This window comes from Crotalus tigris, unplaced genomic scaffold (genome assembly GCF_016545835.1).
Source record: "Crotalus tigris isolate CLP2741 ecotype Arizona unplaced genomic scaffold, ASM1654583v1 scf7180000017975.10810073628:1450386, whole genome shotgun sequence".
NCBI classification, from domain to species: Eukaryota; Metazoa; Chordata; class Lepidosauria; order Squamata; family Viperidae; genus Crotalus; species Crotalus tigris.
The window spans coordinates 852,032-876,640 of NW_024096754.1; the positions used below are offsets into that span (position 1 = coordinate 852,032).

Below are 24,609 nucleotides of genomic sequence, written 5' to 3' on the forward strand. Positions count from 1 at the left end.
GACACGGGAATTCAGAGGTTTTGGAGAGCTTACCAAGCAGCCCCTGACAAGCAAAGCGGGGGGGTCCATTGTATTGGCTCGGGAAGACACCTCTTTTTCCTTGCCATGAGCTGCAAAGAACACCTTGGACTTCCTTTAGAACAGTGGTTCTCAACCTTTTTAATGCCGCGACCTCCAACCGGTCGTAAGTCGAGGACTACTCAACCGGCCGTAAGTCGAGGACTACTCAACTGGTGCAGCACTGTTTGCAGAATGGGACTTTTGGCGGGCTCAGCAGGGTAGAGACAGCCTGGACAATTCCTATCGGCTTTGGAAAGCCAATAGAATTAGACTCTATTCAAGAGAGTCTATTCTATTGGCTTTCAAAAGCCAATAGAATAAAAGGGAGGAGCACAGCTAAGGAAAAGGGGGAAAAAATGGCGGACTGCGTTGTTTGGCGACCCCCCTGAAATGGTCGTTCGACCCCAAATGGGGTCCCGACCCACAGGTTGAGAACCGCTGCTTTAGAACAGGATAGCGGAGTCGGGAAGGGACCTTGGAGGTCATCTAGTCCAACCCCCTGCTCAAAGAGGAGAGCTTATATCATTTCAGACAAGTGGCTGTCCAGTCTCTACTTAAAACACTTCCAGGGATGGAGCACACACAACTTCTGGAGGCAAAGCTGTTCCACTGCTTAATTGTCCTCCCTGTCAGGAAATTTCTTCTTAGTTCTAGGCTGCTTTTCTTCTTTAATCAATTCATAAACTTTGAACAATCACTAAGCAAGCAGTCGTACGTCGAGGACGACAGGTTGACCGTTTCAACGTTTACTTATTTATTAAATTTATTGGCCGCCCATCTCGTTTCAAATTGACTCTGGGTGGCTTGTGGCATAAAAAATAATCAAATATAAATATAAACCCAATCAAGACATCAAAGAGCCCCCTCCCCCCCAGAGGTACATAATCAACCCAGATTTGAAGTTCCATCGTCTGGTCCCCATGAGTGCATGGAGTCCCAGAATTCCTCAGCCGGCATGCTTTAAGATGCGAGGATTTCAACTCCCAGAATTCCTCAGCCGGCATGCTTTAAGGTGGGAGGACTTCAACTCCCAGAATTCCTCAGCCGGCATGCTTTAAGATGGGAGGACTTCAACTCCCAGAATTCCTCAGCTGGCATGCTTTAAGATGCGAGGATTTCCACTCCCAGAATTCCCCAGCCGGCCTGCTTTAAGATGGGAGATTTCAACTCCCAGAATTCCCCAGCCGGCCTGCTTTAAGATGCGAGGACTTCCACTCCCAGAATTCCTCAGCCGGCCTGCTTTAAGATGGGTGGACTTCAACTCCCAGAATTCCTCAGCCGGCATGCGATAAGATGGGTGGACTTCCACTCCCAGAATTCCTCAGCCGGCATGCGATAAGATGGGTGGACTTCAACTCCCAGAATTCCTCAGCCGGCCTGCTTTAAGATGCGAGGACTTCCACTCCCAGAATTCCTCAGCCGGCATGCGATAAGATGGGTGAACTTCCACTCCCAGAATTCCCTAGCCGGCCTGCTTTAAGATGCGAGGACTTCCACTCCCAGAATTCCTCAGCCAGCCTGCTTTAAGATGGGAGGACTTCAACTCCCAGAATTCCCCAGCCGGCCTGCTTTAAGATGGGTGGACTTCCACTCCCAGAATTCCTCAGCCAGCCTGCTTTAAGATGGGAGGACTTCAACTCCCAGAATTCCTCAGCCGGCCTGCTTTAAGATGGGTGGACTTCCACTCCCAGAATTCCTCAGCCGGCATGCGATAAGATGGGTGGACTTCCACTCCCAGAATTCCCCAGCTGGCCTGCTTTAAGATGGGTGAACTTCCACTCCCAGAATTCCCCAGCCGGCCTGCTTTAAGATGCGAGGACTTCCACTCCCAGAATTCCCCAGCCGGCCTGCTTTAAGATGGGAGGACTTCAACTCCCAGAATTCCCCAGCCGGCCTGCTTTAAGATGGGTGGACTTCAACTCCCAGAATTCCTCAGCCGGCCTGCTTTAAGATGCGAGAACTTCCACTCCCAGAATTCCCCAGCCGGCCTGCTTTAAGATGCGAGGACTTCAACTCCCAGAATTCCCTAGCTTTAAGGCTGCTCTCCAAGACAACCAAGAATCTTGCCGTGTTTTTAAAGATGGTTGAAAGTGCCCATTTGGCTGGAGGGGGGGGGGTCTTCCCCCAAACCCACTGCTGCTTTAAAACAAACACTGAAAAAGCAGCCATCCTCTCACCCTCCAGGCTTTTAATGGTGCTGAGTGCGAAAGTCTCCTCCTTCTCGTAGTCATCGCCCACCTCCTCCCAGGCAGCTGCGAAGTTGGGCTTCAGGACTCGCTGGATGTGGTCGGACAGAGTCAGCTCCAGGTCCTCCAGCTGCGGAAGGGAAGTGCAGAAAGCATTGGGGGGGGGGTCCTCGTCTTATGTCCACAACTGAGTCCAAAACTCCCATCGGTGAACAAGGCGCTCATTAATTGAGTTTTGTCCCATTTTATGAACTTTCTTGCCACAGTTGTTTAGTGAATTCGGCTTGCCCCCCCCGCCCCCCGACTTTGCAGATCAGAAGGTCGCAAAAGGGGGATCCCGTGATCCCTCCCAGGACGCTGAACCTGTCTTAAGTACATGCCAGTTGCCAAGAGTCTGAATTTTGATCACGTGACCCTAGGCCATTAAGGGTGAAAAATAATAACAATAATAAAGTTGGAAGGGACCTTGGAGATCATCTAGTCCAACCCCCTGCTCAGGCAGGAAACCCAATACCATTTCAGACAAAGGGCTGTCCAGTCTCTTCTTAAAAACTTCCAGTGTTGGAGCATTCACAACTTCTGGAGGCAGGTTGTTCCACTGGTTAATTGTTCTCACTGTCAGGAAATGTCTCCTTAGTTCTAGGTTGCTTCTCTCCTTGGTGAGTTTCCATCCGTTGCTTCTTGTCCGGCCTTCAGGCGCTTTGGAGAAGAGCTTGACTCCCTCTTCTTTGGGGCAGCCCCTGAGATACTGGAACTCTGCTATCATGTCCCCCCTTGTCCTTCTCTTCATTAAACTGGACATCCCCAATTCCTGCAACCATTCCTTATTTGTTTCAGCCTCCAGTCCCCTGATCATCTTTGTTACTCTTCTCTGCACTCTTTCTAGAGTCTCAACATCTTTTTTACATCGTGGTGACCAAAACTGAATGCAGGATTCTAGGTGTGGCCTTACCAAGGCTTTGTAAAGCGGTATTAACACTTCACGTGATCTTGATTCTATCCCTCTGTTAATCCAGCCCAGCACTGTGTTGACTTTTTTGGCAGCTGCAGCCCACGGCTGGCTCATATCTAAGTGATTGTCCACTAGGACTCACAGTTACTATTATTGAGCAAGTCCCTTTTTCCAGGAGTCTTGTAACTTCAAACGGTCACTAAATGAACAGTTGGACCTCGAGGTCTATCTGTATACCATCCTGTCTCCTATGCTTTGGAATACAGGTAGTCCTCAGCTTACAACGGCTCATTTAGTCACCGTTCAGAGTTACAGCAGCGCTGAAAAATGTTCGCTTGCGACCATTTTTCACAGTTGCGACCTTTGCAGCATCTTCACGTCCACGTGATTAAAATTCGAAGGCTTGGCGAACGGTTCCCATTGATGACCGTGGCTGGGTCTCAGGGGGATGTAAAGTAGTCAAGATGGCGGCTGCAATTGTCCCATCAAAACCCTGCCCCAGCTGACCGCAAACCCCTCGGACCTTACCACGTATTCGTCGTCGTAACCATCGTCCTCCGGCACGCCGGGGTTGGGGTCGCAGTCTCGAACTGTGAACTTCATGGTGCAGCTAAAGGTGCAGGCCACTAGGGGGCGACAGGGAGAGAAGGTGCAAAGGAGGGTTGATTAACCAGGGGTCTCCAATCGCTGGGCCATAGCCCACTACTTTGGCTCAAAGTCACCCAGCTGGCTTTTGTGCCTAAGGCAGGACTAGAACTCACCATCTCCTGGTGATTGGTCCAAAATCACCCAGCCGGCTTTCATGCCTAAGGCGGAACTAGAACTCACCGTCTCCTGGTGATTGGCCCAAAGTCACCCAGCTGGCTTTTGTGCTTAAGGCGGGACTAGAACCCACCATCTCCTGGTGATTGGCCCAAAGTCACCCAACTTATTTTCGTGCCTAAGGCAGGACTAGAACTCATCATCTCCTGGTGATTGGCCCAAAGTCACCCAGTCGGCTTTCATGCCTAAGGCGGGACTAGAACTCACCGTCTCCTGGTGATTGGCCCAAAGTCACCCAGTCGGCTTTCATGCCTAAGGCGGGACTAGAACTCACCATCTCCTGGTGATTGGCCGAAAGTCACCCAGTCGGCTTTCATGCCTAAGGCGGGACTAGAACTCACCGTCTCCTGGTGATTGGTCCAAAGTCACCCAGCCGGCTTTCACGCCTAAGGCGGGACTAGAACTCAATGTCTCCAGGTTTCTAGCGTGGCGCCTTAACCACTAGAGCAAACTGACTCTTATTAACCAAAGCACTCCAGTTTCTCGATTCACACATTCTGGGAAACCATGAACTCACCAAAACGGGCTTAACAAATGTTCTCCGTGTGCTGCTAATTTTAACTTGCATTGCACAAAACACCATGGCTATATTGGGGAAGTTAAGCGAGATTCGTTCTTTGGGCTACTGAGCTAGGTGGGTGACTGGGAATTGTAGCGCCTTTCTGAAAACTGGCCAAGAAAGCTGACCCAGAGAGAGGGACGGAGGGGGAATCTGAGCCTCAACGCAGAGGAAGAACATCTGGGAGAGCAAGGCTTTCCTGACGGTACCTGCGGTGGGGTCGTCCAGAGGCAGGCGCACCAGGGTGTAGCACATGCCCGGCTGGTTGTATGAAAGGCTGGGAGCCGGGATGCAACGGAGGACTTCGTAGGCTTCTGAAGGCTCCATCTGAACCGTCACTTTCCCCAGGAGCTGGTCGTTCAGGGTGTTGGTGCAATCGAACTGAAAGGAAGGAGAGTTTGGCTTGGTGGGGAGTTCTAGTTTGCCTTGGCTCCGTGCCTGGCTGAGGAATTCTGGGAGTCGAAGTCCACAGGTCCTAAAAGGGCCACGTTAGAAGAGCCCTGTCTTAAATCTAACGAACAAAATGGAGGCTGGCTGAGGAATTCTGGGAGTCGAAGTCCACAAGTCCTAAAAGGGCCAAGTTTGAAGACCCCTGTCTTAAATCTAACAAACAAAATGGAGGCTGGCTGAGGAATTCTGGGAGTCGAAGTCCACAGGTCCTAAAAGGGCCAAGTTTGAAGACCCCTGTCTTAAATCTAACAAACAAAATGGCAGCTGGCTGAGGAATTCTGGGAGTCGAAGTCCACAGGTCCTAAAAGGGCCAAGTTTGAAGACCCCTGTCTTAAATCTAACGAGCAAAATGGAGGCCGGCTGAGGAATTCTGGGAGTCGAAGTCCACAAGTCCTAAAAGGGCCATGTTTGAAGACCCCTGCTCTATGACATGGGTGCCCAAAGTTGGCTGCTTTATGATCTGGGGACTTCAATTCCCAGAATTCCCCTGGGGGGGGGAATTGTGGGAGTTGAAGTCCACAGGTGTTAAAGCGGCCGAAGCTGGACACCCCTGCTCTATAAAGATGCGACAGGGAAAGATTCTAACTAAACTTAACTAGCTTCAAGACTTTTTAAATTCGTTTACTCTGCCAATGTCCCAATATTTGCTTTTTTGCCTTTTTTTTTTTTTTTAACCTGGAAGACAACGTGATTCGCAAAGACGTGCTTAATACAGCGGACAACATATTCTGTCTCAGCCTCCGTCAGCTGCACGGCTTCAGACGACTTGAAAAGCGGGCCCAGGTTCTTGAATTCCGGAATGGCTGTCAATTGTTCTGAAAGGGGAAAAAGAGCAATAAAAGAGAAAATAAATCCTATAGCAATAGCACTTAGCAAAAGACCTATATACCACTTCACAGTCCTCTCTAAGGGGTTTACAGCCCCCAACAATATGGGTCCTCATTTTACCGACTTCGGAAGGATGGAAGCTGAGGATCGAACTGCTGGCAGGGGGCAGAGTTAACCTACAATACTGCATTCTAGCCACTGCACCACCAGGGCTGCCTTCCCCTTCCTTCCTTCCTTCCTTCCTTCCTTCCTTCCTTCCTTCCTTCCTTCCTTCCTTCCTTCCTTCCTTCCTTCCTTCCTTCCTTCCTTCCTTCCTTCCAACTTAGCAATAGTCCTTAGACTTATATACCGCTTCACAGTGCTTTACAGTCCTGTCTAAGCGGTTTACTTAGTCAGCCTTTTGCCCCCAACAATCTGGGTCCTCCTTTTACCGACCTCGGAAGGATGGACGGCTGAGTCAACCCTGAGCTGGTCACGATTGAATTGCCGAGCTGCTGGCAGCCGGCAGTCGGCAGAATTAGCCTGCAGTACTGCATTCTAACCACTGCGCCACCAGGGCTCAGTTTAGGGTTTAGGGTCAAAATTCCAAATAAAAATGTGGGAGACGGTGAGTTCTAGTCCCGCCTTAGCCACGAAAGCTGACTGGGTGACTTTGGGCCAATCACCAGGAGACGGTGAGTTCTAGTCCCGCCTTAGCCACGAAAGCTGACAGGGTGACTTTGGGCCAATCACCAGGAGACGGTGAGTTCTAGTCCCGCCTTAGCCACGAAAGCTGACAGGGTGACTTTGGGCCAATCACCAGGAGACGGTGAGTTCTAGTCCCGCCTTAGGCATGAAAACCGGCTGGGTGACTTTGGGCCAATCACCAGGAGACGGGGAGTTCTAGTCCCGCCTTAGCCATGAATGCTGGCTAGGTGACTTTGGGCCAACCCTTCTCTCTCAGCCCAATCTATGGGGAAAAGAGGAAGAGGAAGGTGTGGATATGTTGACTGCCTTGAGTTATGGGTAAAAATGAAGGCAGGAAACAAACAAACCAATAAGCAACGTTTCTTTAATCTCTACAGGGTGACATTTTGTCCTGTTTCAAAGCATGAGGGGCAAATTTTGATTGTGGGGGGGGGGAATAAAAATATCGTTACCCTGGAATATGTCTTGTCGTGAAGGAGCCACTTTGTCAGGCTTGTTGGCCACCAGGGAAATCTCTGCAATCGAAAATTAAACCACCATTAACATTTCTGACCCAGGAAGGCAAGAGAATTGGATGCAAAGAGACAAAATTCACCATAATAATAATAATAATAATAATCATCATCATCATCATCATCCAGAACATAATAATAATAATAATAATAATAATAATAATAATAATAATAATGATGATGATGATGATGATGATCATAAAATAGAGAAAGTCATAGAAAATGATAAAATTAAACTGCTCTGGGACTTCAGAATTCAAACAGACAAGCACCTGCAACATAACACCCCAGACTTAACAATTGTCGATAAGAAAGACAAAAAAGTCTGGATAGTGGACGTGGCAGTGCCTGGAGAGAGCAGAATAGACGAGAAAGAACTGGAGAAGATCACAAAATACAAAGACCTACAAATAGAAATAGACAAACAAGGGTGGCACCAATAGTCATAGGTGCCTTGGGTGCAATCCCAAAACATCTGGAGCACCACTTGAACACCATCATCGGCACTGACAAATTCGCTATTAGACAATTGCAAAAGGCGGCCTTACTAGGAATTGCTTCCATCCTGTGACGATACCTGTAATACCACCAAACATCCACATCTGCCTATTCCAGGTCCTGGGTAAGGATTCGATAGGTAGACAAAATGCCAAATCCAGTCTGAACATCTGGCTGACTGTGCGATGATCAATAATAATAATAATAATAATAATAATAATAGTAGTAGTAGTAGTAGTTGTTGTTGGAAGGGACCTTGGAGGTCATCAAGTCCAACCCCCTGCTCAGACAGGAAACCCTATACCATTTCGACCATCACACAGGTCGTCCCCCAAGTGGCCTCAATGACTCTCTAAAAGAATGCAAATGAGCAGCTGTCTGCAAGGAGTATAAATCCTTCCACTCCCCCACCATCCAGTCAGAGCCGAAGAAGCTTCTGGGATGAGAAGCGAAAGGTCTTCAAAGAAAAAACAGAGTCCAGTGGCCTCCTGAAAAAAAAGCATCCTTGGGGCAATCTGGACGATGGAGAATCTCTCCAGATGTTAACTTGTTTGGGTCGTGTGTTTCTCCTGATCTCTGCTGGGTGTCAATCTCTGTCGGAGGGTTTCAGCAGCCTCTCAAAGGGCTCCGTGGCCCTCAAAGTCTCTCACACACACACACACACACACACACACACACACACACACATCCGCCTTAGCCTGACCACCCTCTGGTCCAGTACCTGCTTTCTGCTCAAAGGCCGGGGCGGTGGCCAGCGGCACGGACCTCATGTCGAAAGGCTTGTCCGAAGGCTCCAGCGTGTACTGGTGCAAGGCCTTTTCCATGCCGGGAATGGAGACGGTCAGACCTGCCCAAGACAAAATGGGGTGTTTGTGTGTTGAAACCAGGTTTCGAAACAAGGTGTCGCTCCTGCCAACGGACCCCAGAGGGGAAGGGGGAAAGGTCGGAACGCAGACAGTGAGAAGCCAGGAGGAATTGCCTGGCAGTGGGGTGGGGTGGGGTGCTCCATCGCTGGGGGTTTTCCAGAAGAGATTGGACAGCCATTTGGCCTGAAGTGGCACGGGGGTCTCCTGCCTGAGCAGGGGGTTGGACTGGAGGACCTCCAGGGTCCCTTCCAGCTCTGCTATTCGGCCACCTACCGTTAAAGATGTAGGCGGCGTTGAGAGCCAGCTGCCTCTGCTGCAGCACGTTCAGGTAGAAAGTGGCTCGGTCCCGCACTTCGTCGTCAGTGTCCATCACACACCTGCATGGGGGGGAGGAGGGGGGGAGGAGGAGGAAGAAGAGGAGGAGGAGGAGGAAGAGGGGAGAGGAAGGAGGAAGAAGGGAGAGAGAGGAGGAGAAGGACGAAGACGGGAGGAGGAAGAGGAAGAGGGGAGGGGAGAGAGGAGGAGGAAGTTGGAGGAGGCGGAGGAGGAAGAGGGGGAGAGGAGGAGGATGAGAGAAAATGGTGAGAGGGAGGAGGAGGAGGGGATTGAGGGGGGGAACGTTGGGAGGAAGGAGCGGCGGAGGAAGAGGGGAGGTGAGGAGGAGGGAGGAAGACGGGGGAGGAAGAGGAAGGAGGGGCGAGGGCAGGCGGAGGAGGAGGAAGGAGGAGAGGAAGAGGAAAGGAGGAAGAGGAAGAGGGGAGAGGAGGAGGAGGAAAAGGAAGTTGGGAGGAGAGGAGGCGGAGGAGGAAGAGGGGGAGAGGGAGGAGGAGGAGGAGGACGTTGGGAGGAGGCGGAGGAGGAAGCGGGGGAGGAGAAGGAGGAGGAGGAAGAGGAAAGGAGGAAGAGGAAGAGGGGAGAGGGAGGAGGAGGAAGTTGGGAGGAGGAGGAGGCGGAGGAGGAAGAGGGGAGAGGGAGGAGGAGGAGGAGGAAGACGGGAGGAGGAAGAGGAAGAGGGGAGAGGGAGGAGGAGGAGGAGAAGAAGGAGGAGGAGGAGGAAGAGGAGAGGAGGAAGAGGAAGAGGGGAGGAGGAGGAGGAGGAAGACGGGAGGAGGAAGAGGAAGAGGGGAGAGGGAGGAGGAGGAGGAGGAAGACGGGAGGAGGAAGAGGAAGAGGGGAGAGGGAGGAGGAGGAGGAGAAGGAGGAGGAGGAAGAGGAAAGGAGGAAGAGGAAGAGGGGAGAGGGAGGAGGAGGAAGTTGGGAGGAGGAGGCGGAGGAGGAAGAGGGGAGAGGGAGGAGGAGGAGGAGGAAGACGGGAGGAGGAAGAGGAAGAGGGGAGAGGGAGGAGGAGGAGAAGGAGGAGGAGGAAGAGGAAAGGAGGAAGAGGAAGAGGGGAGAGGGAGGAGGAGGAAGTTGGGAGGAGGAGGAGGCGGAGGAGGAAGAGGGGAGAGGGAGGAGGAGGAGGAGGAAGACGGGAGGAGGAAGAGGAAGAGGGGAGAGGGAGGAGGAGGAGGAGAAGAAGGAGGAGGAGGAGGAAGAGGAGAGGAGGAAGAGGAAGAGGGGAGGAGGAGGAGGAGGAAGACGGGAGGAGGAAGAGGAAGAGGGGAGAGGGAGGAGGAGGAGGAGGAAGATGGGAGGAGGAAGAGGAAGAGGGGAGAGAGAGGAGGAGGAGGAGGAGGAAGATGGGAGGAGGAAGAGGAGGAGGAGAAGGCCAAAGAAGAAATGTGAGACCAACGTTGGTCAGAAGCTTCTTGGTGGACAAAAACGACCAGCCTTAAAATGCAACTTATGAACGGCCAGCTCAAGCACACAAAACCCACAAACACACCCACACACCTCTAGCCCAGGGCTGAGCAATTCATCTTCCCAAGGGGCCACCTGAGAAACTCTTGTGGAGGGCCAAACTGCAAGTAGTCCTCCACTTACGACCACAACAGAGTCCAACATTTCCGTTGCCAAGTGAGACCGTTCCTAAGCGCGTTTTGCCCTCTTTTACGACCTTTCTTGCCACAGCCGTTAAGCGAATCACTGCAGTTCTTAAAGTGAGGAACACAATTGTTAAACGAATCCAGCTTCCCCCCGTGGGCTCGGCTTGTCAGGTCACAAAAGGGGATCACGTCACACCCCTGGGACGCTTCAACTGTCGTAAGTATGAATCAGTTGCCAAGTGTCAGAATTTTGAGAGGGGGGGGGAAGGACGGCCCAAGTCCACCCAGCCCTCCCTAAAACCCGAAGTAGGGCTGAAATCACCCACGTATTTTCCATCCCATAATTAAGTTCAGCCTAAAGCAGGGGCCTTCCAACTTGGCCCCTTTATGACTTGTGGACTTCGACTCCCAGAATTCCTCAGCCAGCCTCCATTTTGTTCGTTAGATTTAAGACAGGGGTCTTCCAACTTGGCCCCTTTATGACCTGTGGACTTCAACTCCCAGAATTCCTCAGCCAGCCTCCATTTTGTTCGTTAGATTTAAGACAGGGGTCTTCCAACTTGGCCCCTTTATGACCTGTGGACTTCAACTCCCAGAATTCCTCAGCCAGCCTCCATTTTGTTTGATCGATTTAAGACAGGGGCCTTCAAACCTGGCCCTTTGATGACTTGCGGACTTCAACTTCCAGAATTCATCAGCCAGCCTCCATTTTGTTTGTTAGATTTAAGACAGGGGTCTTCAAACTTGGCCCTTTGATGACTCGCGGACTTCAACTCCCAGAATTCCTCAAATTCTGCGAGTTGAAGTCCACGTCATAAAAGGGCCAAATTTGAAGGCCCCCAGCAGACGGCTTGAGACCGTCTAGCTTTAGGGAGGCCCAGAAAAAAGAGAGAACCCATTTGGCTCGAAGCTGCCCAGACCAATAAATAACAATCACTTTCAAGTGGCTAGTCCATCTGAAGGACTTCCAAGACAGAGCAGAAGCACCCCGGGAGTTTCTCCTACGACGGTACAGCTCGGCCCTGGCAACTTTTAAGATACGTATAGTCCTCAACTTACAACTAATTTGGAAAAAAGTTGTATTTGTGTGTGTTTGTGGTGTGTGTGTGTGTGTGTGTGTGTGTGTGTGTGTGTTTGTGTAGGGGGCAGAGGGTTGAACTCACCTCTGCAGAAGCACCAAAATGCTGGGCAGGAGACTCTCATTCTGGGCCCCGAATTTGGCCAGAGCGCTGACCGCCGCTGCAGAGGAAGGCAAGGCAAGAGGCAAAACAATGTCATTTTATCGGTCATTTGATACAGCACACGATATTTATGTTTTCTTTTTCAATATTTTTCTGCTCGAAGCTGCCCAGCCAAATAAATAAAAGTCACTTTCAAGTGGCTAGTCCATCTCAAGGACTTCCAAGACCAAGCAGGACTACCCAGGGGGTTTCGCTTAACGACTGTTAGGATAGTCACGACTTTCTTAGCTTGTCCGTTACGGGGATAACGCGAGGATTACCTGTATAGGGACTTCATCTCCCAGAATTCCCCAGCCAGCATGTGATGATCCATTTTACAAGTGTGATGAATTAATTTGCCCATTACGGTCGTAAGTTCGAGGACTACCTATATGTGGACTTCATCTCCCAGAATTCCCTATCCAGCAGAGCTCAATTCTGGGAATTCAGATCCACCCTTCTTAAAGTAGGCTGGCTGGGGGATTCTGGGAGTTGGTCCATTTATCTTAAAGCCAGTTGGCTGGGGGATTCTGGGAGTTGAAGTCCATTTCACTTAAAGCCAGCTGGCTGGGGGATAAGCCAATTAGCTGGGGGATTCTGGAAATCCATTTCACTTAAAGCCAACTGGCTAGTAAATTCTGGGAATTGAAGTCCATTTCACTTAAAGCCAGTTGGCTGGGGGATTCTGGGAGTTGAAGTCCATTTCACTTAAAGCCAGCTGGCTGGGGAATTCTGGGAGTTGAAGTCCACCCATCTTAAAGCCCCTCACTACAAACCAGACCGGCTGTGGAAGGAAGGCCATCGCCCCCCCCCAACTCACCGGCCCGAACGGCTTCGGTCTCCAGCACCACCCGGTTGAAGATGAAGCGGATATACTTGGAAGGGGAGGGGGTCCTGGGCCCCTCCTTGCCCAGCAGGTGGAGGATCTTGGTGGCCAGCACCGTGTGCTCGCAGTCTTCGATGAACTCGCACAGGTGGGCCAAGCCCGGCTCTTTGCTTTCGGGGTTCTCCTCAATGATGTCCGTGATGCAGTCCACAATGGCCCGCTTGTATTCGAAGCCGCCCTGTGGGGGGGGAGACACAAAGCAGGTGTGTAGAACAGCAGTCAGGCCCAAGGTCCTCGACTTATGACCAGAACCAAATCATTTCATGGCCACCTGAAAGAACCACCTGGAAAGGCTGACAGGAAACCCCCCCCCCCAAAGAGGAAAGCTGAAGCCCTGAAGGCTAAAATATATATTTTTGTTTAGAAGCTAACCAGCTTGTATACTGTGAGAGGAATGATGCAAAGTTAGGAATGACTCAGCAGGTGTGTGTATCCCTTTAAGAGCCCGAGTATAAAAGGGAAGGCTTGCTAGTGTCTTTCTCTCTCTCCCCTCTGTTCCCTGCTGTAACTGCTGTGCATTGGAGGTTGCTGAATTATCACCTCCTGTATGTAATAGGCTAAAATACATTTTTTGTCAAGGTACTGCTTTAGAAGCTAACCAGCTTGTATACTGCGAGAGGAATGATGCAAGATTAGGAATGACTCAGCAGGTGTGTGTATCCCTGTAAGAGCCTGAGTATCAAAGGGAAGGCCTTGCTAGAGTCTTTCTCTCTCTCCTCCGTTCCCTGCTGTAACTTCCCTGTTTGCTGTATTTTGTTTCTAGTATATTTGTAGATAGCGAGTAATATAAACCACGTTGAACACCAACTGCTGTTTACTGTATTTATTCCTAGGCTACCTCAGTGCAGAAAGACTGTGCAAGCTCTGATTTAAAAAAAATACAATAAAAACGAAACGAAAGAAAATCCATCCATAAAATAAAACATGAACTCCAGGAGAACGTTCTTCACGATCCGCCGATTCCAGGAACAGGCAATTCTGCCATTACGGAGAGAAGGCCAAGGGATGGGATCCTCAACCCCCTAACTGCTTCCTTGTTTACTGGGCGGTCCTCGACTTACGTCCACCACTGAGCCTCAAATCTCCACAGCTAAGCCATGGCGGGTTGTGACGGGAGTTTTTGCCCTGTTTTACGACCTTTGTTGTTATTTATGCAAATCACCGCAATGGTTAAGGCAGTCGAGGTCGTTCAGTGAATCAGGCTCCCCTGATTAAGTTAAGTTAATTAGGTTAAGTTCCTCCAACAGAAGGCTGCAGCACACACACACACACACACACACACACACATACACACACAAATGCAGAAGAGGCTGCTTACGTCATCCCGAAGCATGTTGGACAGGAAGGTCATCATGACGCTGTGTTTCCGGGGATATTTCTGGCACAGAGCACTGATGGCTTGGACGACCACCACCTGCAAAGGCAACGACGGTACGGCGTTGAGTGAGGGCCGGTCGGTTCTCTGCAGCCAGTCAATTCGAGAACTTCTGGGAAAAACCCATCTTTGTGTAGGGCGTCGTGAGGGCACGAGCAGCAGAAGGCGATCTTGTGTGATGGAGAGATGTGGGCCGCACGCAAGGTAGAGTCCTTCTCTCAAAGGGTTTCTCCATCTTCACCACTTACAAGACGCAGGGACTTCCAAGCCCAGAATTCCCCATGGGAATTCTGGGAGTGGAAGTCCAGCGTCTTAAAAGTGGTCAAGGTTGAGAGCCTCTGCTCTCAGTTATGCTAGGGATGGCTTAAAAATACAAAAGGCATAGAGGTGAGGTGGAGAGAATGATTACAAGGTTCCCCCCCCCAAAATGGGATTACTCAGAGTAGTTTCTTAATTGTTCTTCACCTATAGACAGACTCTTGTCGGACTAAAGAAGCTATTTGTGTCACGATGGGAACTGTGGGGTCCCTGGTCCTCTCTGAGCTGGATGGGTTTCTTGCGGACGTTTCATGGCCCTACTAGGTAACATCATCAGTGCTAGGAGGGAGTGGGGTTTGTGGAGAAGAGGAGGAGGAGGGGTGGGGAAGGAGGGAGGGAGAAGAGTGCTGTGCTTGATGCTCTCTGAGCTGGGTGGTTTTCTTGCAGACATTTCATGACCCTACTAGGTAACATCATCAGTGCTAGAAGGGAAAGGTGTTTGTGGAGGAGGAGGACTGTGGGGTCCCTGGTGCTCTCTGAGCTGGGTGGTTTTCTTGCAGACGTTTCATGATCCTATTAGGTAACATCATCAGCGCTAGAAAGGTGTTTGTGGAGGAGGATGCTTGGTGCTCTCTGAGCTTGGTGGTTTTCCTATAGACGTTTCATGACCCAACTAGGTAAGATCATCAGTGCTAGAAGGGAGGGGGTGTATACACGCGCTCACGAGGCCATTTGACTGTCACAGGCCATTTGCACCAGCGGCAGATGGACGGCCCGCTATCAGGCCCCAGGCCAGTTGGTTGGGAACACCCTGGATTTGAAGACCCCCAAGGTTCCTTCCAATTCCATTAATTCAGTTAGTCCCAAAGGTGCTTTTCCCCCCCAAAAGCAGCTTGACTTTCTTGGGTTTTTTTTTTCCCCTTCAAAAACATTTCGCTTCTCATCCAAGAAGCTTCTTCAGTTCTGAAGAACCGAGAAAGTCCAAGTTCCCTTTTGGGGAAAAAAAAAGCACCTTTGGGACAACCGTCACCTGGATCAGTGGTTCTCAACCTGTGGGTCGGGACCCCATTTGGGGTCGAACGACCATTTCACGGGGGTCGCCAAACAACGCAGTCCGCCATTTCCCCCCCCCCTTTTCCTTAGCTGTGCTACTCCCTTTTATTCTACTGGCTTTTGAAAGCCAATAGAATAGACTCTCTTGAATAGAGTCTAATTCTATTGGCTTTCCAAAGCCAATAGGAATTGTCCAGGCTGTCTCTGCCCTGCTGAGCCCGCCAAAAGCCCCATTCTGCAAACGGGGCTGCACCAGTTGAGTAGTCCTCGACTTACGACCGGTTGAGCAGTCCTCGACTTACGACCGGTTGGGGGTCGCGGCATTGAAAAGGTTGAGAACCACTGACCTGGATGATGGAGAATCTCCATAGATACCAAACCCAACGTGCGCTTTTTCTAAATTCGGCGGACTCCGCTCCGCGCCGATTTGGCGGAGGAGAGCCAGAATCCCATTGCTTATCAATTCCGGCGGGAAGAGGTTTTTAGGAGGCTGACCTTAAACTCATCCGATATCTCCGAGACGAAGGAGGAAATTTGCTTCATCAGCCGGTCCACGCTGCTCTCGCTGCCCGTCTTCAGCAGGGTGGTGATGGCCAGCGTGGCGATGCTGCGGTTGGAATCGGTGATTAGGTTTTCCAGGTCCAAATTGCAGGCCGTCACCGCTGAGGGATGCTTCATGGCCACCTGAAAGAAGCAGCCAGAAAGGCTGACAGGAAGACCCTCACTTGGAAAATAATAAAATAAAATAATAAAATAAAATAAAATAAAACGAAACAAAATAAATAAAATAAAATGAAATGAAATAGTAAAATAATAAGGTAAAATAAAATACAAAATTAAATATAAAAAGTAAAATAAAATAAAATATAAAATAAAATAAAATGAAGTAAAATAAAATAAAATAAAATGAAACAAAATAAAATAAAATAAAATAAAATAAAACGAAATGAATTGAAATAAAATAGTAAAATGATACGGTAAAATAAAATATAGAATAAAATATAAAAAGTAAAATAATAAAATAAAATAAAATGAAATGAAACGAAATAAATAAAATAAAATAAAGAAATAAAAATGAAATAAAATAGTAAAATAATAAGGTACAATAAAATATAAAAAGTAAAATAATAAAATAAAACATAAAATAAAATAAAATAAATACTGGTAAAATAAGTAAAGTAAAATAAAATGTAACTCCAAGAAATCGTTCTTCATTATTAGCTGATTCCATTGCCAGGAAATTCTGCCATTGTGGAAAATAACATGAAATAAAATAAAATATGAAATGAAATGAAATATAAAATGAAATAAAATACGAATTTAAAAAAAGTGAGGTAAAATAAAGTAAAATAATGAGATAAAATAAAATAATAAAAGTAATAAAATAAAAATAAAATGAAATAAAAATAAAGTAAAATAAGGTAAAACATAATCAAATATAAAATAAAAATAAATAAAATGTAAAATAATAAAATATAAAAGAAAAGAAATAAAAGAAAATAAAACATAACTCCAAGAAATCGTTCTTCATTATCAGCTGATTCCATTGTCAGGAAATTCTGCCCTTATGGAAAACAACATGAAATCAAATAAAATATGAAATCAAATAAAATATGAAATGAAATCAAATCAATAAAGTAAAATCATAAGGTAAAATATAGTAAAATAAAATAAGTAAAGTAAAATCATAAGGTAAAATAAAATATAAAGTAAAAAGTAAAATAATAAAATAAACCATAAAATAAACTATAAAATAAAATAAGTAAAATAAAACATAGCTCCAAGAAATTATCATTATCAGCTGATTCCATCATCAGGAATTTCTGCCATTATGGAGAGAAGTCCGAGCAATGTGGTCCTTAACAGCTAACTGCTCCCTTGTTTATAGGCAGTCCTTGATTTACGACCACAGCCGAGCCTAAGATTTCCCTTCTAAGTGAGACAGTTATTAAATGAGTTTCATCCCATTTTACAACTTTTCTTAATATAGTTAAGTAAATCATTTCAGTTGTTAAGATAGCAACACGGTCGTTAACTGAATCCGGTTTCCCTCATTGACTTTGCTTGTCAAGGTCGCAAAAGGGGATCACGTGATTCCAGGACGCTGCAACCATCCTAAATAGGAGTCAGAGGCCGAGCGGCCGAATTTGGATCACATGACCACGGGGATGCTGCAACGGTCGTTAAGCGTGAAAAATGGTCATAAGTCCCTTTTTTTTCCGGTCACTAAACCAACTTTAACGTTGTATGAAATGTAAATGCAGGACAGCATGAATGCCTTTAAGGTTGCCATGTTTTGCCCTTGCTTTTACCACGTCGCAAAAGTGGCCCACCGTCGCCCGACGGTGACACGAATGACATCTGAATTTAATTGATAAATAAATTATACCGCGTAGAAGCGCTCACCTTGTTAAGGGTCCTGACGGCAGCGTATCTCAGGACGGGCTTGGGAGAACTGCAGAAGAGCTGAAGCACTGAAAGGAGAACAAAGTGACAATTTCAGGTCCTGCCACACACTGTAAGGGGGGGGGAGGTGTCAAGCTTGACGGACAGCTCGTCATCCGTAGCATATTTCCAACCCACCCAGATGAAGACACCCCTTCTACATCTCCACCTACATCTGTGAGGGCTTCAAGGCCGCCGCAGAGGCCAGCAGAACAGAACAGGAAGATTCCTGACCTTAACTGGGCTACTGTCCTGCGTTTCACGTGGGGCTGCCCTTGAAGACTATTCAGAGGTTTAGTGCAGAGGTCATCAATCTGAAGCCTCAGGGCTGTCCTGCTGCAGCTCTGCTTCAGCCAAATCCCTCTCAGATGGCTGCTTGAAGCCATTGACTAATTCCCCTCCAGAATGCCTGGAACTGATTCATCCTCCTCCAAGCTGACACCTGGAGAGGTATCTGGGGAAGCATCTCAATCACTTAGTGATGGATGTTCTGGTCCCAACTGTTTGTGAAGTAGAGAACTCCCTGTACAGGTAGTGCTTGAGTTATGACCTTAATGGAGCCTGTGCATCGTGGTTATAACAACTTGTGGCTGATTTGATCTGTGTTGTTGCTGCCAAGGTGGCTAGGTATTTTTTAATGGGCTTTTGTGATATGCTGGATTTTTTTTTTTAACTGACTTGGCGGCTATATAAATTGGTTGAATAGAATACAGGGAATAAAGCTTCCAAGGTCTCTAGTAGCCTTGTCCACCAGCTACTCCGGCGTCTAAAATGAAGGGACGGATTCCCACGCTGCACTCACCTGAGACTGCTGGGGCCAGTTCCCGGGCTGTGCAATTGGGGAGGTGGATGATGGCCGAGGCAGCCTCGTAAATCACCATCTCGTGCTTGTTGCGCAGGCAGCTTTCAATGAAATCAAAGAGGGGGTTGTCGTGCCTGCGGAGAAAAAGATACGGCTGCTTTTACAGGCCGCGTATGATCGTCATGAATATCCCAGCGCTGCTGATTGGACAGGGGTGTGGTGGAATGGAGTCTGGATTCCCAGAAAAGAAAGAGGCAGTGGAGGTTAGAATGTCTGGTCGGCAGGGTTAGAACGGCTCCCCCCCCCTAGCAGCCCACAAGGTGTATCTATTGTTATCCGGATCTCCTTACCCCTCCTCGGACTCCTTCAGGAGCCGACTGGCAATCCGGATCAGCATGCAGTAGGCAAACTGGGACTTCAATCCGGATCTGGTGAATTTGTTCAGCATCTTGGAGACGGCGAGGCGGTCGTTTTTTCTCAGGTGGTAGAGCAAACCGAGAGCGTGGTACTGCGGAGAAGAGAAGGAAAAGGGGACCTGGGTTTTTAGTGTTGTCCTCCTGCTGGGGTGACCGGGGTCAACTCAAAGCCGGAGAAAGGTCGAAGGAGACCTCAACAAGTAGCAGCTTCTCGCGTCCGCATCCTGAGGGTGGGGGGACTGGTCTGGAAGGTGTGAACACAGCTCCTCCACCTGTGGCCTTTCCTGACTGGGTGATGACAGCCCCCGCGTTTCCTAGCCTTCTCGGAGGATAAGGAGAGGTGTAGACCGACAACCAAGAGCTACGATGGCGCAGGGGTTGGCGTGCAGGATTTGCAGGCAAACTCTGCCCACAGCCAAGAGTTCGGTCCTGACTGGCTAGAGGTTGACTCAGCCTTCCATCCTTCCCAGTTTGGTAAAATGAGGACCCAGATTGTTGGGGGCAACAGGCTGACTCTGTAAACCGCTCGGAGAGGTTGTAAAGTTCTGTGAAGCGGTATTTAAGCCTAAGTGCTGATGTTATTACTATCTATCCATCATCTATCTATCTATCTATCTATCTATCTATCTATCTATCTATCTATCTATCTATCTATCTATCTATCTATCAATCTATCTGTCTATATTATCTATCATTTATCTCTATATCTGTGTCTGTCTATCTAATCTTTCTCTCTCTCTCTCTCTCTCTCTCTCTCTCTATCTGTCTAACATCCTCCATTTACCATGTCTGCCTATCTATCTATCTATCTATCTATCTATCTGTCTGTCTGTCTGTCTGTCTGCCTTTCTGTCTATATCATCTATCATTTATCTCTATATTTGTGTGTCTATCTAATCTCTCTCTCTCACTCTGTGTGTGTGTGTCTATTATCATCCATTTACCATGTCTGTCTCTGTCTGTCTGTCTGTCTACCAACCTACCTACCTCTGTCTGTGTCGTCTGTCTGTCTATCTATCTATCTATCTATCTATCTATCTATCTATCTATCTATCTATCTATCTATCTATCTATCTATCTATCTATCTACTTACCTACCTACCTATCATGCATTACTATCTATCTATCTATCTATCTATCTATCTATCTATCTATCTATCTATCTATCTATCTATCTATCTATCTATCTACTTACCTACTTACCTACCTACCTATTATGCATTTACTATCTATCTATCTATCTATCTATCTATCTATCTATCTATCTATCTATCTATCTAATAATAATATAATAATAATAATAGTAGTAAAGTTGGAAGGGACCTTGGAGGTCATCTAGTCCAACCCCCTGCTCGGGCAGGAAACCCTACACCATTTCGGACAAGTGGCTGTCCAGTCTCTTCTTAAAAACTTCCAGTGTTGGAGCATTTACTGCTTCTTGAGGCAAGCTGTTCCACTGATTAATTGTTCTAACTGTCAGGAAGTTTCTCCTTAGTTCTAGGTTGCTTCTCTCCTTGATTAGTTTCCACCCATTGCTTCTTGTCCTGCCTTCAGGTGCTTTGGAGAATAGCTTGACTCCCTCTTCTTTGTGGCAGCCCCTGAGATATTGGAACACTGCTATCATGTCCCCCTTGTCCTTCTCTTCGTTAAACTAGACATACCCAATTCTAGCAACCGTTCCTTATATGTTTTAGCCTCCAGTCCCCTAATCATCTTTTTTGCTCTTCTCTGTACTCTTTCTAGAGTCTCAACATCTTTTTTACATCGTGGTGACCAAAACTGGATGCAGTATTCCAAGTGTGGCCTTACCAAGGCATTAAAGAGTGGTATTAATACGTCACGTGATCTTGATTCTATCCCTCTGTGAATGCAGCCTAGCACTGTGTTGGCCTTTTTGGCAGCTGCAGCACACTGCTGGCTCATATTTAAGTGATTGTCTACTAGGACTCCGAGTCCCTCTCACAGTTACTACTATTGAGCATGGTGCCACCTATGCTGTACTTGTGCATTTGGTTTTTCTTGCCTAAATGTAGAACCTTGCTTTTTTCACCATTGAATTTCATTTTGTTAGTTAGTGCCCAGTGTTCAAGTCTGTCCAGATCCTTCTGTATCTGAAGCCTGTCTTCTGGAGTGTTGGCTATTCCTGCCAGCTTGGTGTCGTCTGCAAATTTGATGAGTTCCCCATCTATCCCTTCATCCAAGTCATTGATGAAGATGTTGAAGAGTACTGGGCCCAGAACAGAGCCCTGGGGCACCCCACTACACACTTCCCTCCATATAGATGCAGTTCCATTGAGGACCACTCGCTGAGTACGGCCGGTCAGCCAGCTACGGATCCATCTGGTGATGGTTCTGTCTACCCCACATTTTTCTATCTTGTCAAGTAGTAGGTTGTGATCTACTTTATCAAATGCCTTACTGAAGTCCAAGTAAATTATGTCCACAGCATTCCTCTGATCCACTAATTTTGTCACTTGGTCAAAGAATGCAATAAGATTTGTCTGGCATGATCTATTTTTGACAAACCCATGTTGGCTTTTAGTAATGACTTTGTTTGCCTCTAGGTGTTCGTTGATTCGTTGTTTGATTATCTTTTCCAGGATCTTCCCAGGTATTGAGGTCAGGCTGATAGGTCTGTAATTTCCTGGATCCATTTTTTTTCCTTTTTTGAGGATGGGAACTACATCAGCTCTTTTCCAGTCCTCTGGTAGTTCCCCTGTGTTCCAGGATCTTTGAAAAATATAGTTCAGTGGCTCCGATATCACATCTGCCAGTTCCTTGAGAACTCTGGGGTGTAATCCATCTGGTCCTGGCGATTTGAACTCATCTAGGCTGGACAGGTGCTCCCTAACCATTTTCTTGCCTATCTTAACTTGTGTTTCTGTTTTGTTTTTTATGGCACTATTTTTGATAGGTTGGTCTGTTTTTTCCCTTTGTGTAAAGACAGATGCAAAACACGAGTTAAATAGTTCTGCTTTCTCCCTGTTGCTTGTCACCTTCTTGCCACTTCCACCCACTAATGGACCAATCATTTCCTTCACTTTTTTCTTGTTTTTTACATGTTGAAAGAAGCTTTTTTTGTTATTTTTGACTTTGGTCGCAAGCCTTAGTTCATTTTGAGCCTTGGCTTTCTTCACTTCATCTTTGCAGGCTCGGGCTATTTGCTGATATTCTGACTTAGTTATGTTCCCCTCTTTCCACTTTCTATACTTGTCCTTTTTATCTTTCAATTTGTCAGAGAGTTCTTTATGCAGCCATGCTGGTTTCTTTTGAGAGCTGTTATTTTTCCTCTTTGTTGGTATTGTGCTAGACTGTGCTTTTATTATCTCATTTTTCAAAATTTCCCAAGCTTCTTGAGTTGTTTTCCCCTTGAGGATTCTCATCCATGGAATCCTTCCCAAGCCCTCTCTAAGTTTATTGAAATTAGCTCTCTTGAAGTCCAAGACTCTAGTTTGACTGTGTTCTATTGGTTGTGCTTCTATAATGTTGAATTCTAATATTGCATGATCACTTCCTCCCAGGGTTCCTATGGCTTCAACACCGTCTATCATTTCATCTCTGTTAGTGAGAATTAGATCCAAGATGGCTAATCCCCTAGTTCCCTTCTCTACTTTTTGGGAGACAAAGTTGTCTGCTAGGTTTGCCAGGAACCTGTTTGATCTTCCACTTGGTGCGGAGTTTGTCTCCCTATCTATCTATCTATCTATCTATCTATCTATCTATCTATCTATCTATCTATCTATCTATCTATCTATCTATCATCTATCATCAATTTACCATCCATCTGTCCATCCTTCCGTTTATCTATGTCTATCATCATCCATTTACTGCCTGCGTGCCTGCCTGCCTAGCTAGCTATCATCCATTTACCATGTCTGTCTATCTGTGTCTGTCTCTCTGTCTGTCTGTCTATCTATGCCATGGTGGAGCAGTGGTTAGAATTCATTATTGCAGGCTAATTCTGCTGACTGCCAGCAGTTCGATCCTGACCAGCTCAAGGTTGACTCGGCCTTCCGTCCTTCCCAGGTCGGTCAAACGAGGACCCAAATTGTTGGGGGAGGGGGGCAACAGGCTGACTCTGTAAATCTCTTAGAGAGGGCTGTGAAGCACTGTGAAGCAGTATTTAAGTCTAAGGGCTGCTGCTATGGCTATCTGCAGAGAAGGCACCAAGCGAGGAAGGTGGACTGTCCAGGCTGGCCTGCAACTTCCAGGATGGGTCCAGAAAGCTTCCCAGCTCCCTCCCAAGATCTGGGGAATCCTCACCTGCACCATGACGTTGTCACTGGAAGCAGCTTCTTGGGCTTCATTGATCCACCGCTTGACCACATCGTAGTTGACTTTCATCATATGCTGGAAAAGAGGGCCAAGAATCAAGAATCTCAGCTGTGACTCAGTCAAAAAACTGATCTGATTAATGCCCATCCTGAATCACGTTAAACAAGTGAGGTGTTCTGAGGGTTTGGAAGAGCCTGGAAGTTGAAGGAGAGAAGGAATTCATCTGGAAGTGGTTCCATCTACGAACCAAGAGGGTATCTGAAATCCAAAACTAGGGATGTTGCAAAACCTACTACCATGTTTCCCCCAAAATAAGACCAGGTCTTATATCCATTTTATCTCCAAAAGACGCATTAGGGCTTATTTTACGGTTAGGGCTTATATTTGGGGAAATAAGGTACCAAATGGGTCCATCTGGCTGATTATCTTAACGGGCTTATTTTGGGGTGAGGCTTATATTTGAGGAAATACAGTACTAAATGCATCCCTCTGGCTGGACCATCTTAACTGGGGCTTATTTTGTGGGTGGGGCTTATATTTGGGGAAATAGGGTACTAAATGCGTCCCTCTGGCTGGACCGTCTTAACTGCTATGCTGGCTGAGGAATTCTGGGAGTTGAAGTCCACGAGTCATAAAAGAGCCAAGGTTGCCTACCCCTGGTATAAACAGTCCTTGACTTACAACCAGTGTTAAGCAGACCCAGTTTTACCATCATCTTGCAAATGGTTCCTAAGGGAATCACTGCAGTTGTTGAATGTTGAACATTGAATTCCCATGGGCGTTAAGCAGATCTGGATTCCCTCACTGATTCTGCTTGTCGGAAATACATGTTGGTGGCCGAGAACTCGAATTTAGATCACAGAATCAAAAGTTCTGGCCTTCTTTACTTACCAAGGATGACACCAAGGCGGAACTGGAGACGCTGGGGACTTTGTCCACTATGGCTTGCTTCATGTATCTATCGATGGCCTGGAGCATCGTTCCCTGGGAAAGCGGGAAGAAGGGAGGTGAGGCAGACTTCCCAATGGCACACTGGCCAGAAAGGAAAGAAAGTAAAATTACATTGGGGGTTGGACTAGAAGACCTCCGAGGTCCCTTCCAACTCCTATTATTCTATTCTATTCTATTCTATTCTATTCTATTCCATTCCATTCCATTCTATTTTCTATTCCTAATTTTATATTCTATTCTATTTTCTATTCTGTTCCTATTCTATTTCTATATTGTAATGTATTGTATTCTATTCTATTCGTATTTCTATATTCTATTCTATTCTATTCTATTCCATTCCAATGCATTCCATTCTATTCGTATTTCTATGTTCTATTCTATTTCTATATTCTATTCTATTCTCTATTCCTATTCCTATTCTATTCCTAACTCTATATTCTATTCTATGTTTATATTCTATATTGTAAATTCTATTCTATTTTCTATTCTGTTCCTATTCTATTTCTATATTCTATTCTATTCTATTCTATTCTATTCTATTCTATTCTATTCTATTCTATTCTATTCTATTCTATTCTATTCT

General features: G+C 47.0%; 1 protein-coding gene across 2 annotated transcripts in view; it reads right to left on the reverse strand.

Annotated features, from left to right (window-relative positions):
* The window catches only part of COPG2 (COPI coat complex subunit gamma 2), a 36,981-nt gene that overhangs the window by 1,675 nt on the left and 10,697 nt on the right, over positions 1-24,609 (reverse strand). For both annotated transcript variants that reach the window (XM_039345753.1, XM_039345754.1), the window contains exons 7-22: positions 23,967-24,059; positions 23,064-23,150; positions 18,735-18,892; positions 18,385-18,518; positions 17,544-17,611; positions 15,633-15,821; positions 13,770-13,865; positions 12,386-12,629; positions 11,509-11,584; positions 8,694-8,797; positions 8,276-8,401; positions 6,997-7,059; positions 5,705-5,844; positions 4,789-4,960; positions 3,727-3,824; positions 2,238-2,376 (exon numbers count right to left, since the gene is read on the reverse strand). In XM_039345753.1, the coding sequence (XP_039201687.1) occupies positions 2,238-2,376; positions 3,727-3,824; positions 4,789-4,960; positions 5,705-5,844; positions 6,997-7,059; positions 8,276-8,401; positions 8,694-8,797; positions 11,509-11,584; positions 12,386-12,629; positions 13,770-13,865; positions 15,633-15,821; positions 17,544-17,611; positions 18,385-18,518; positions 18,735-18,892; positions 23,064-23,150; positions 23,967-24,059 (1,987 nt within the window). The remainder of the gene's footprint in view (positions 1-2,237; positions 2,377-3,726; positions 3,825-4,788; positions 4,961-5,704; positions 5,845-6,996; positions 7,060-8,275; positions 8,402-8,693; positions 8,798-11,508; positions 11,585-12,385; positions 12,630-13,769; positions 13,866-15,632; positions 15,822-17,543; positions 17,612-18,384; positions 18,519-18,734; positions 18,893-23,063; positions 23,151-23,966; positions 24,060-24,609) is intronic.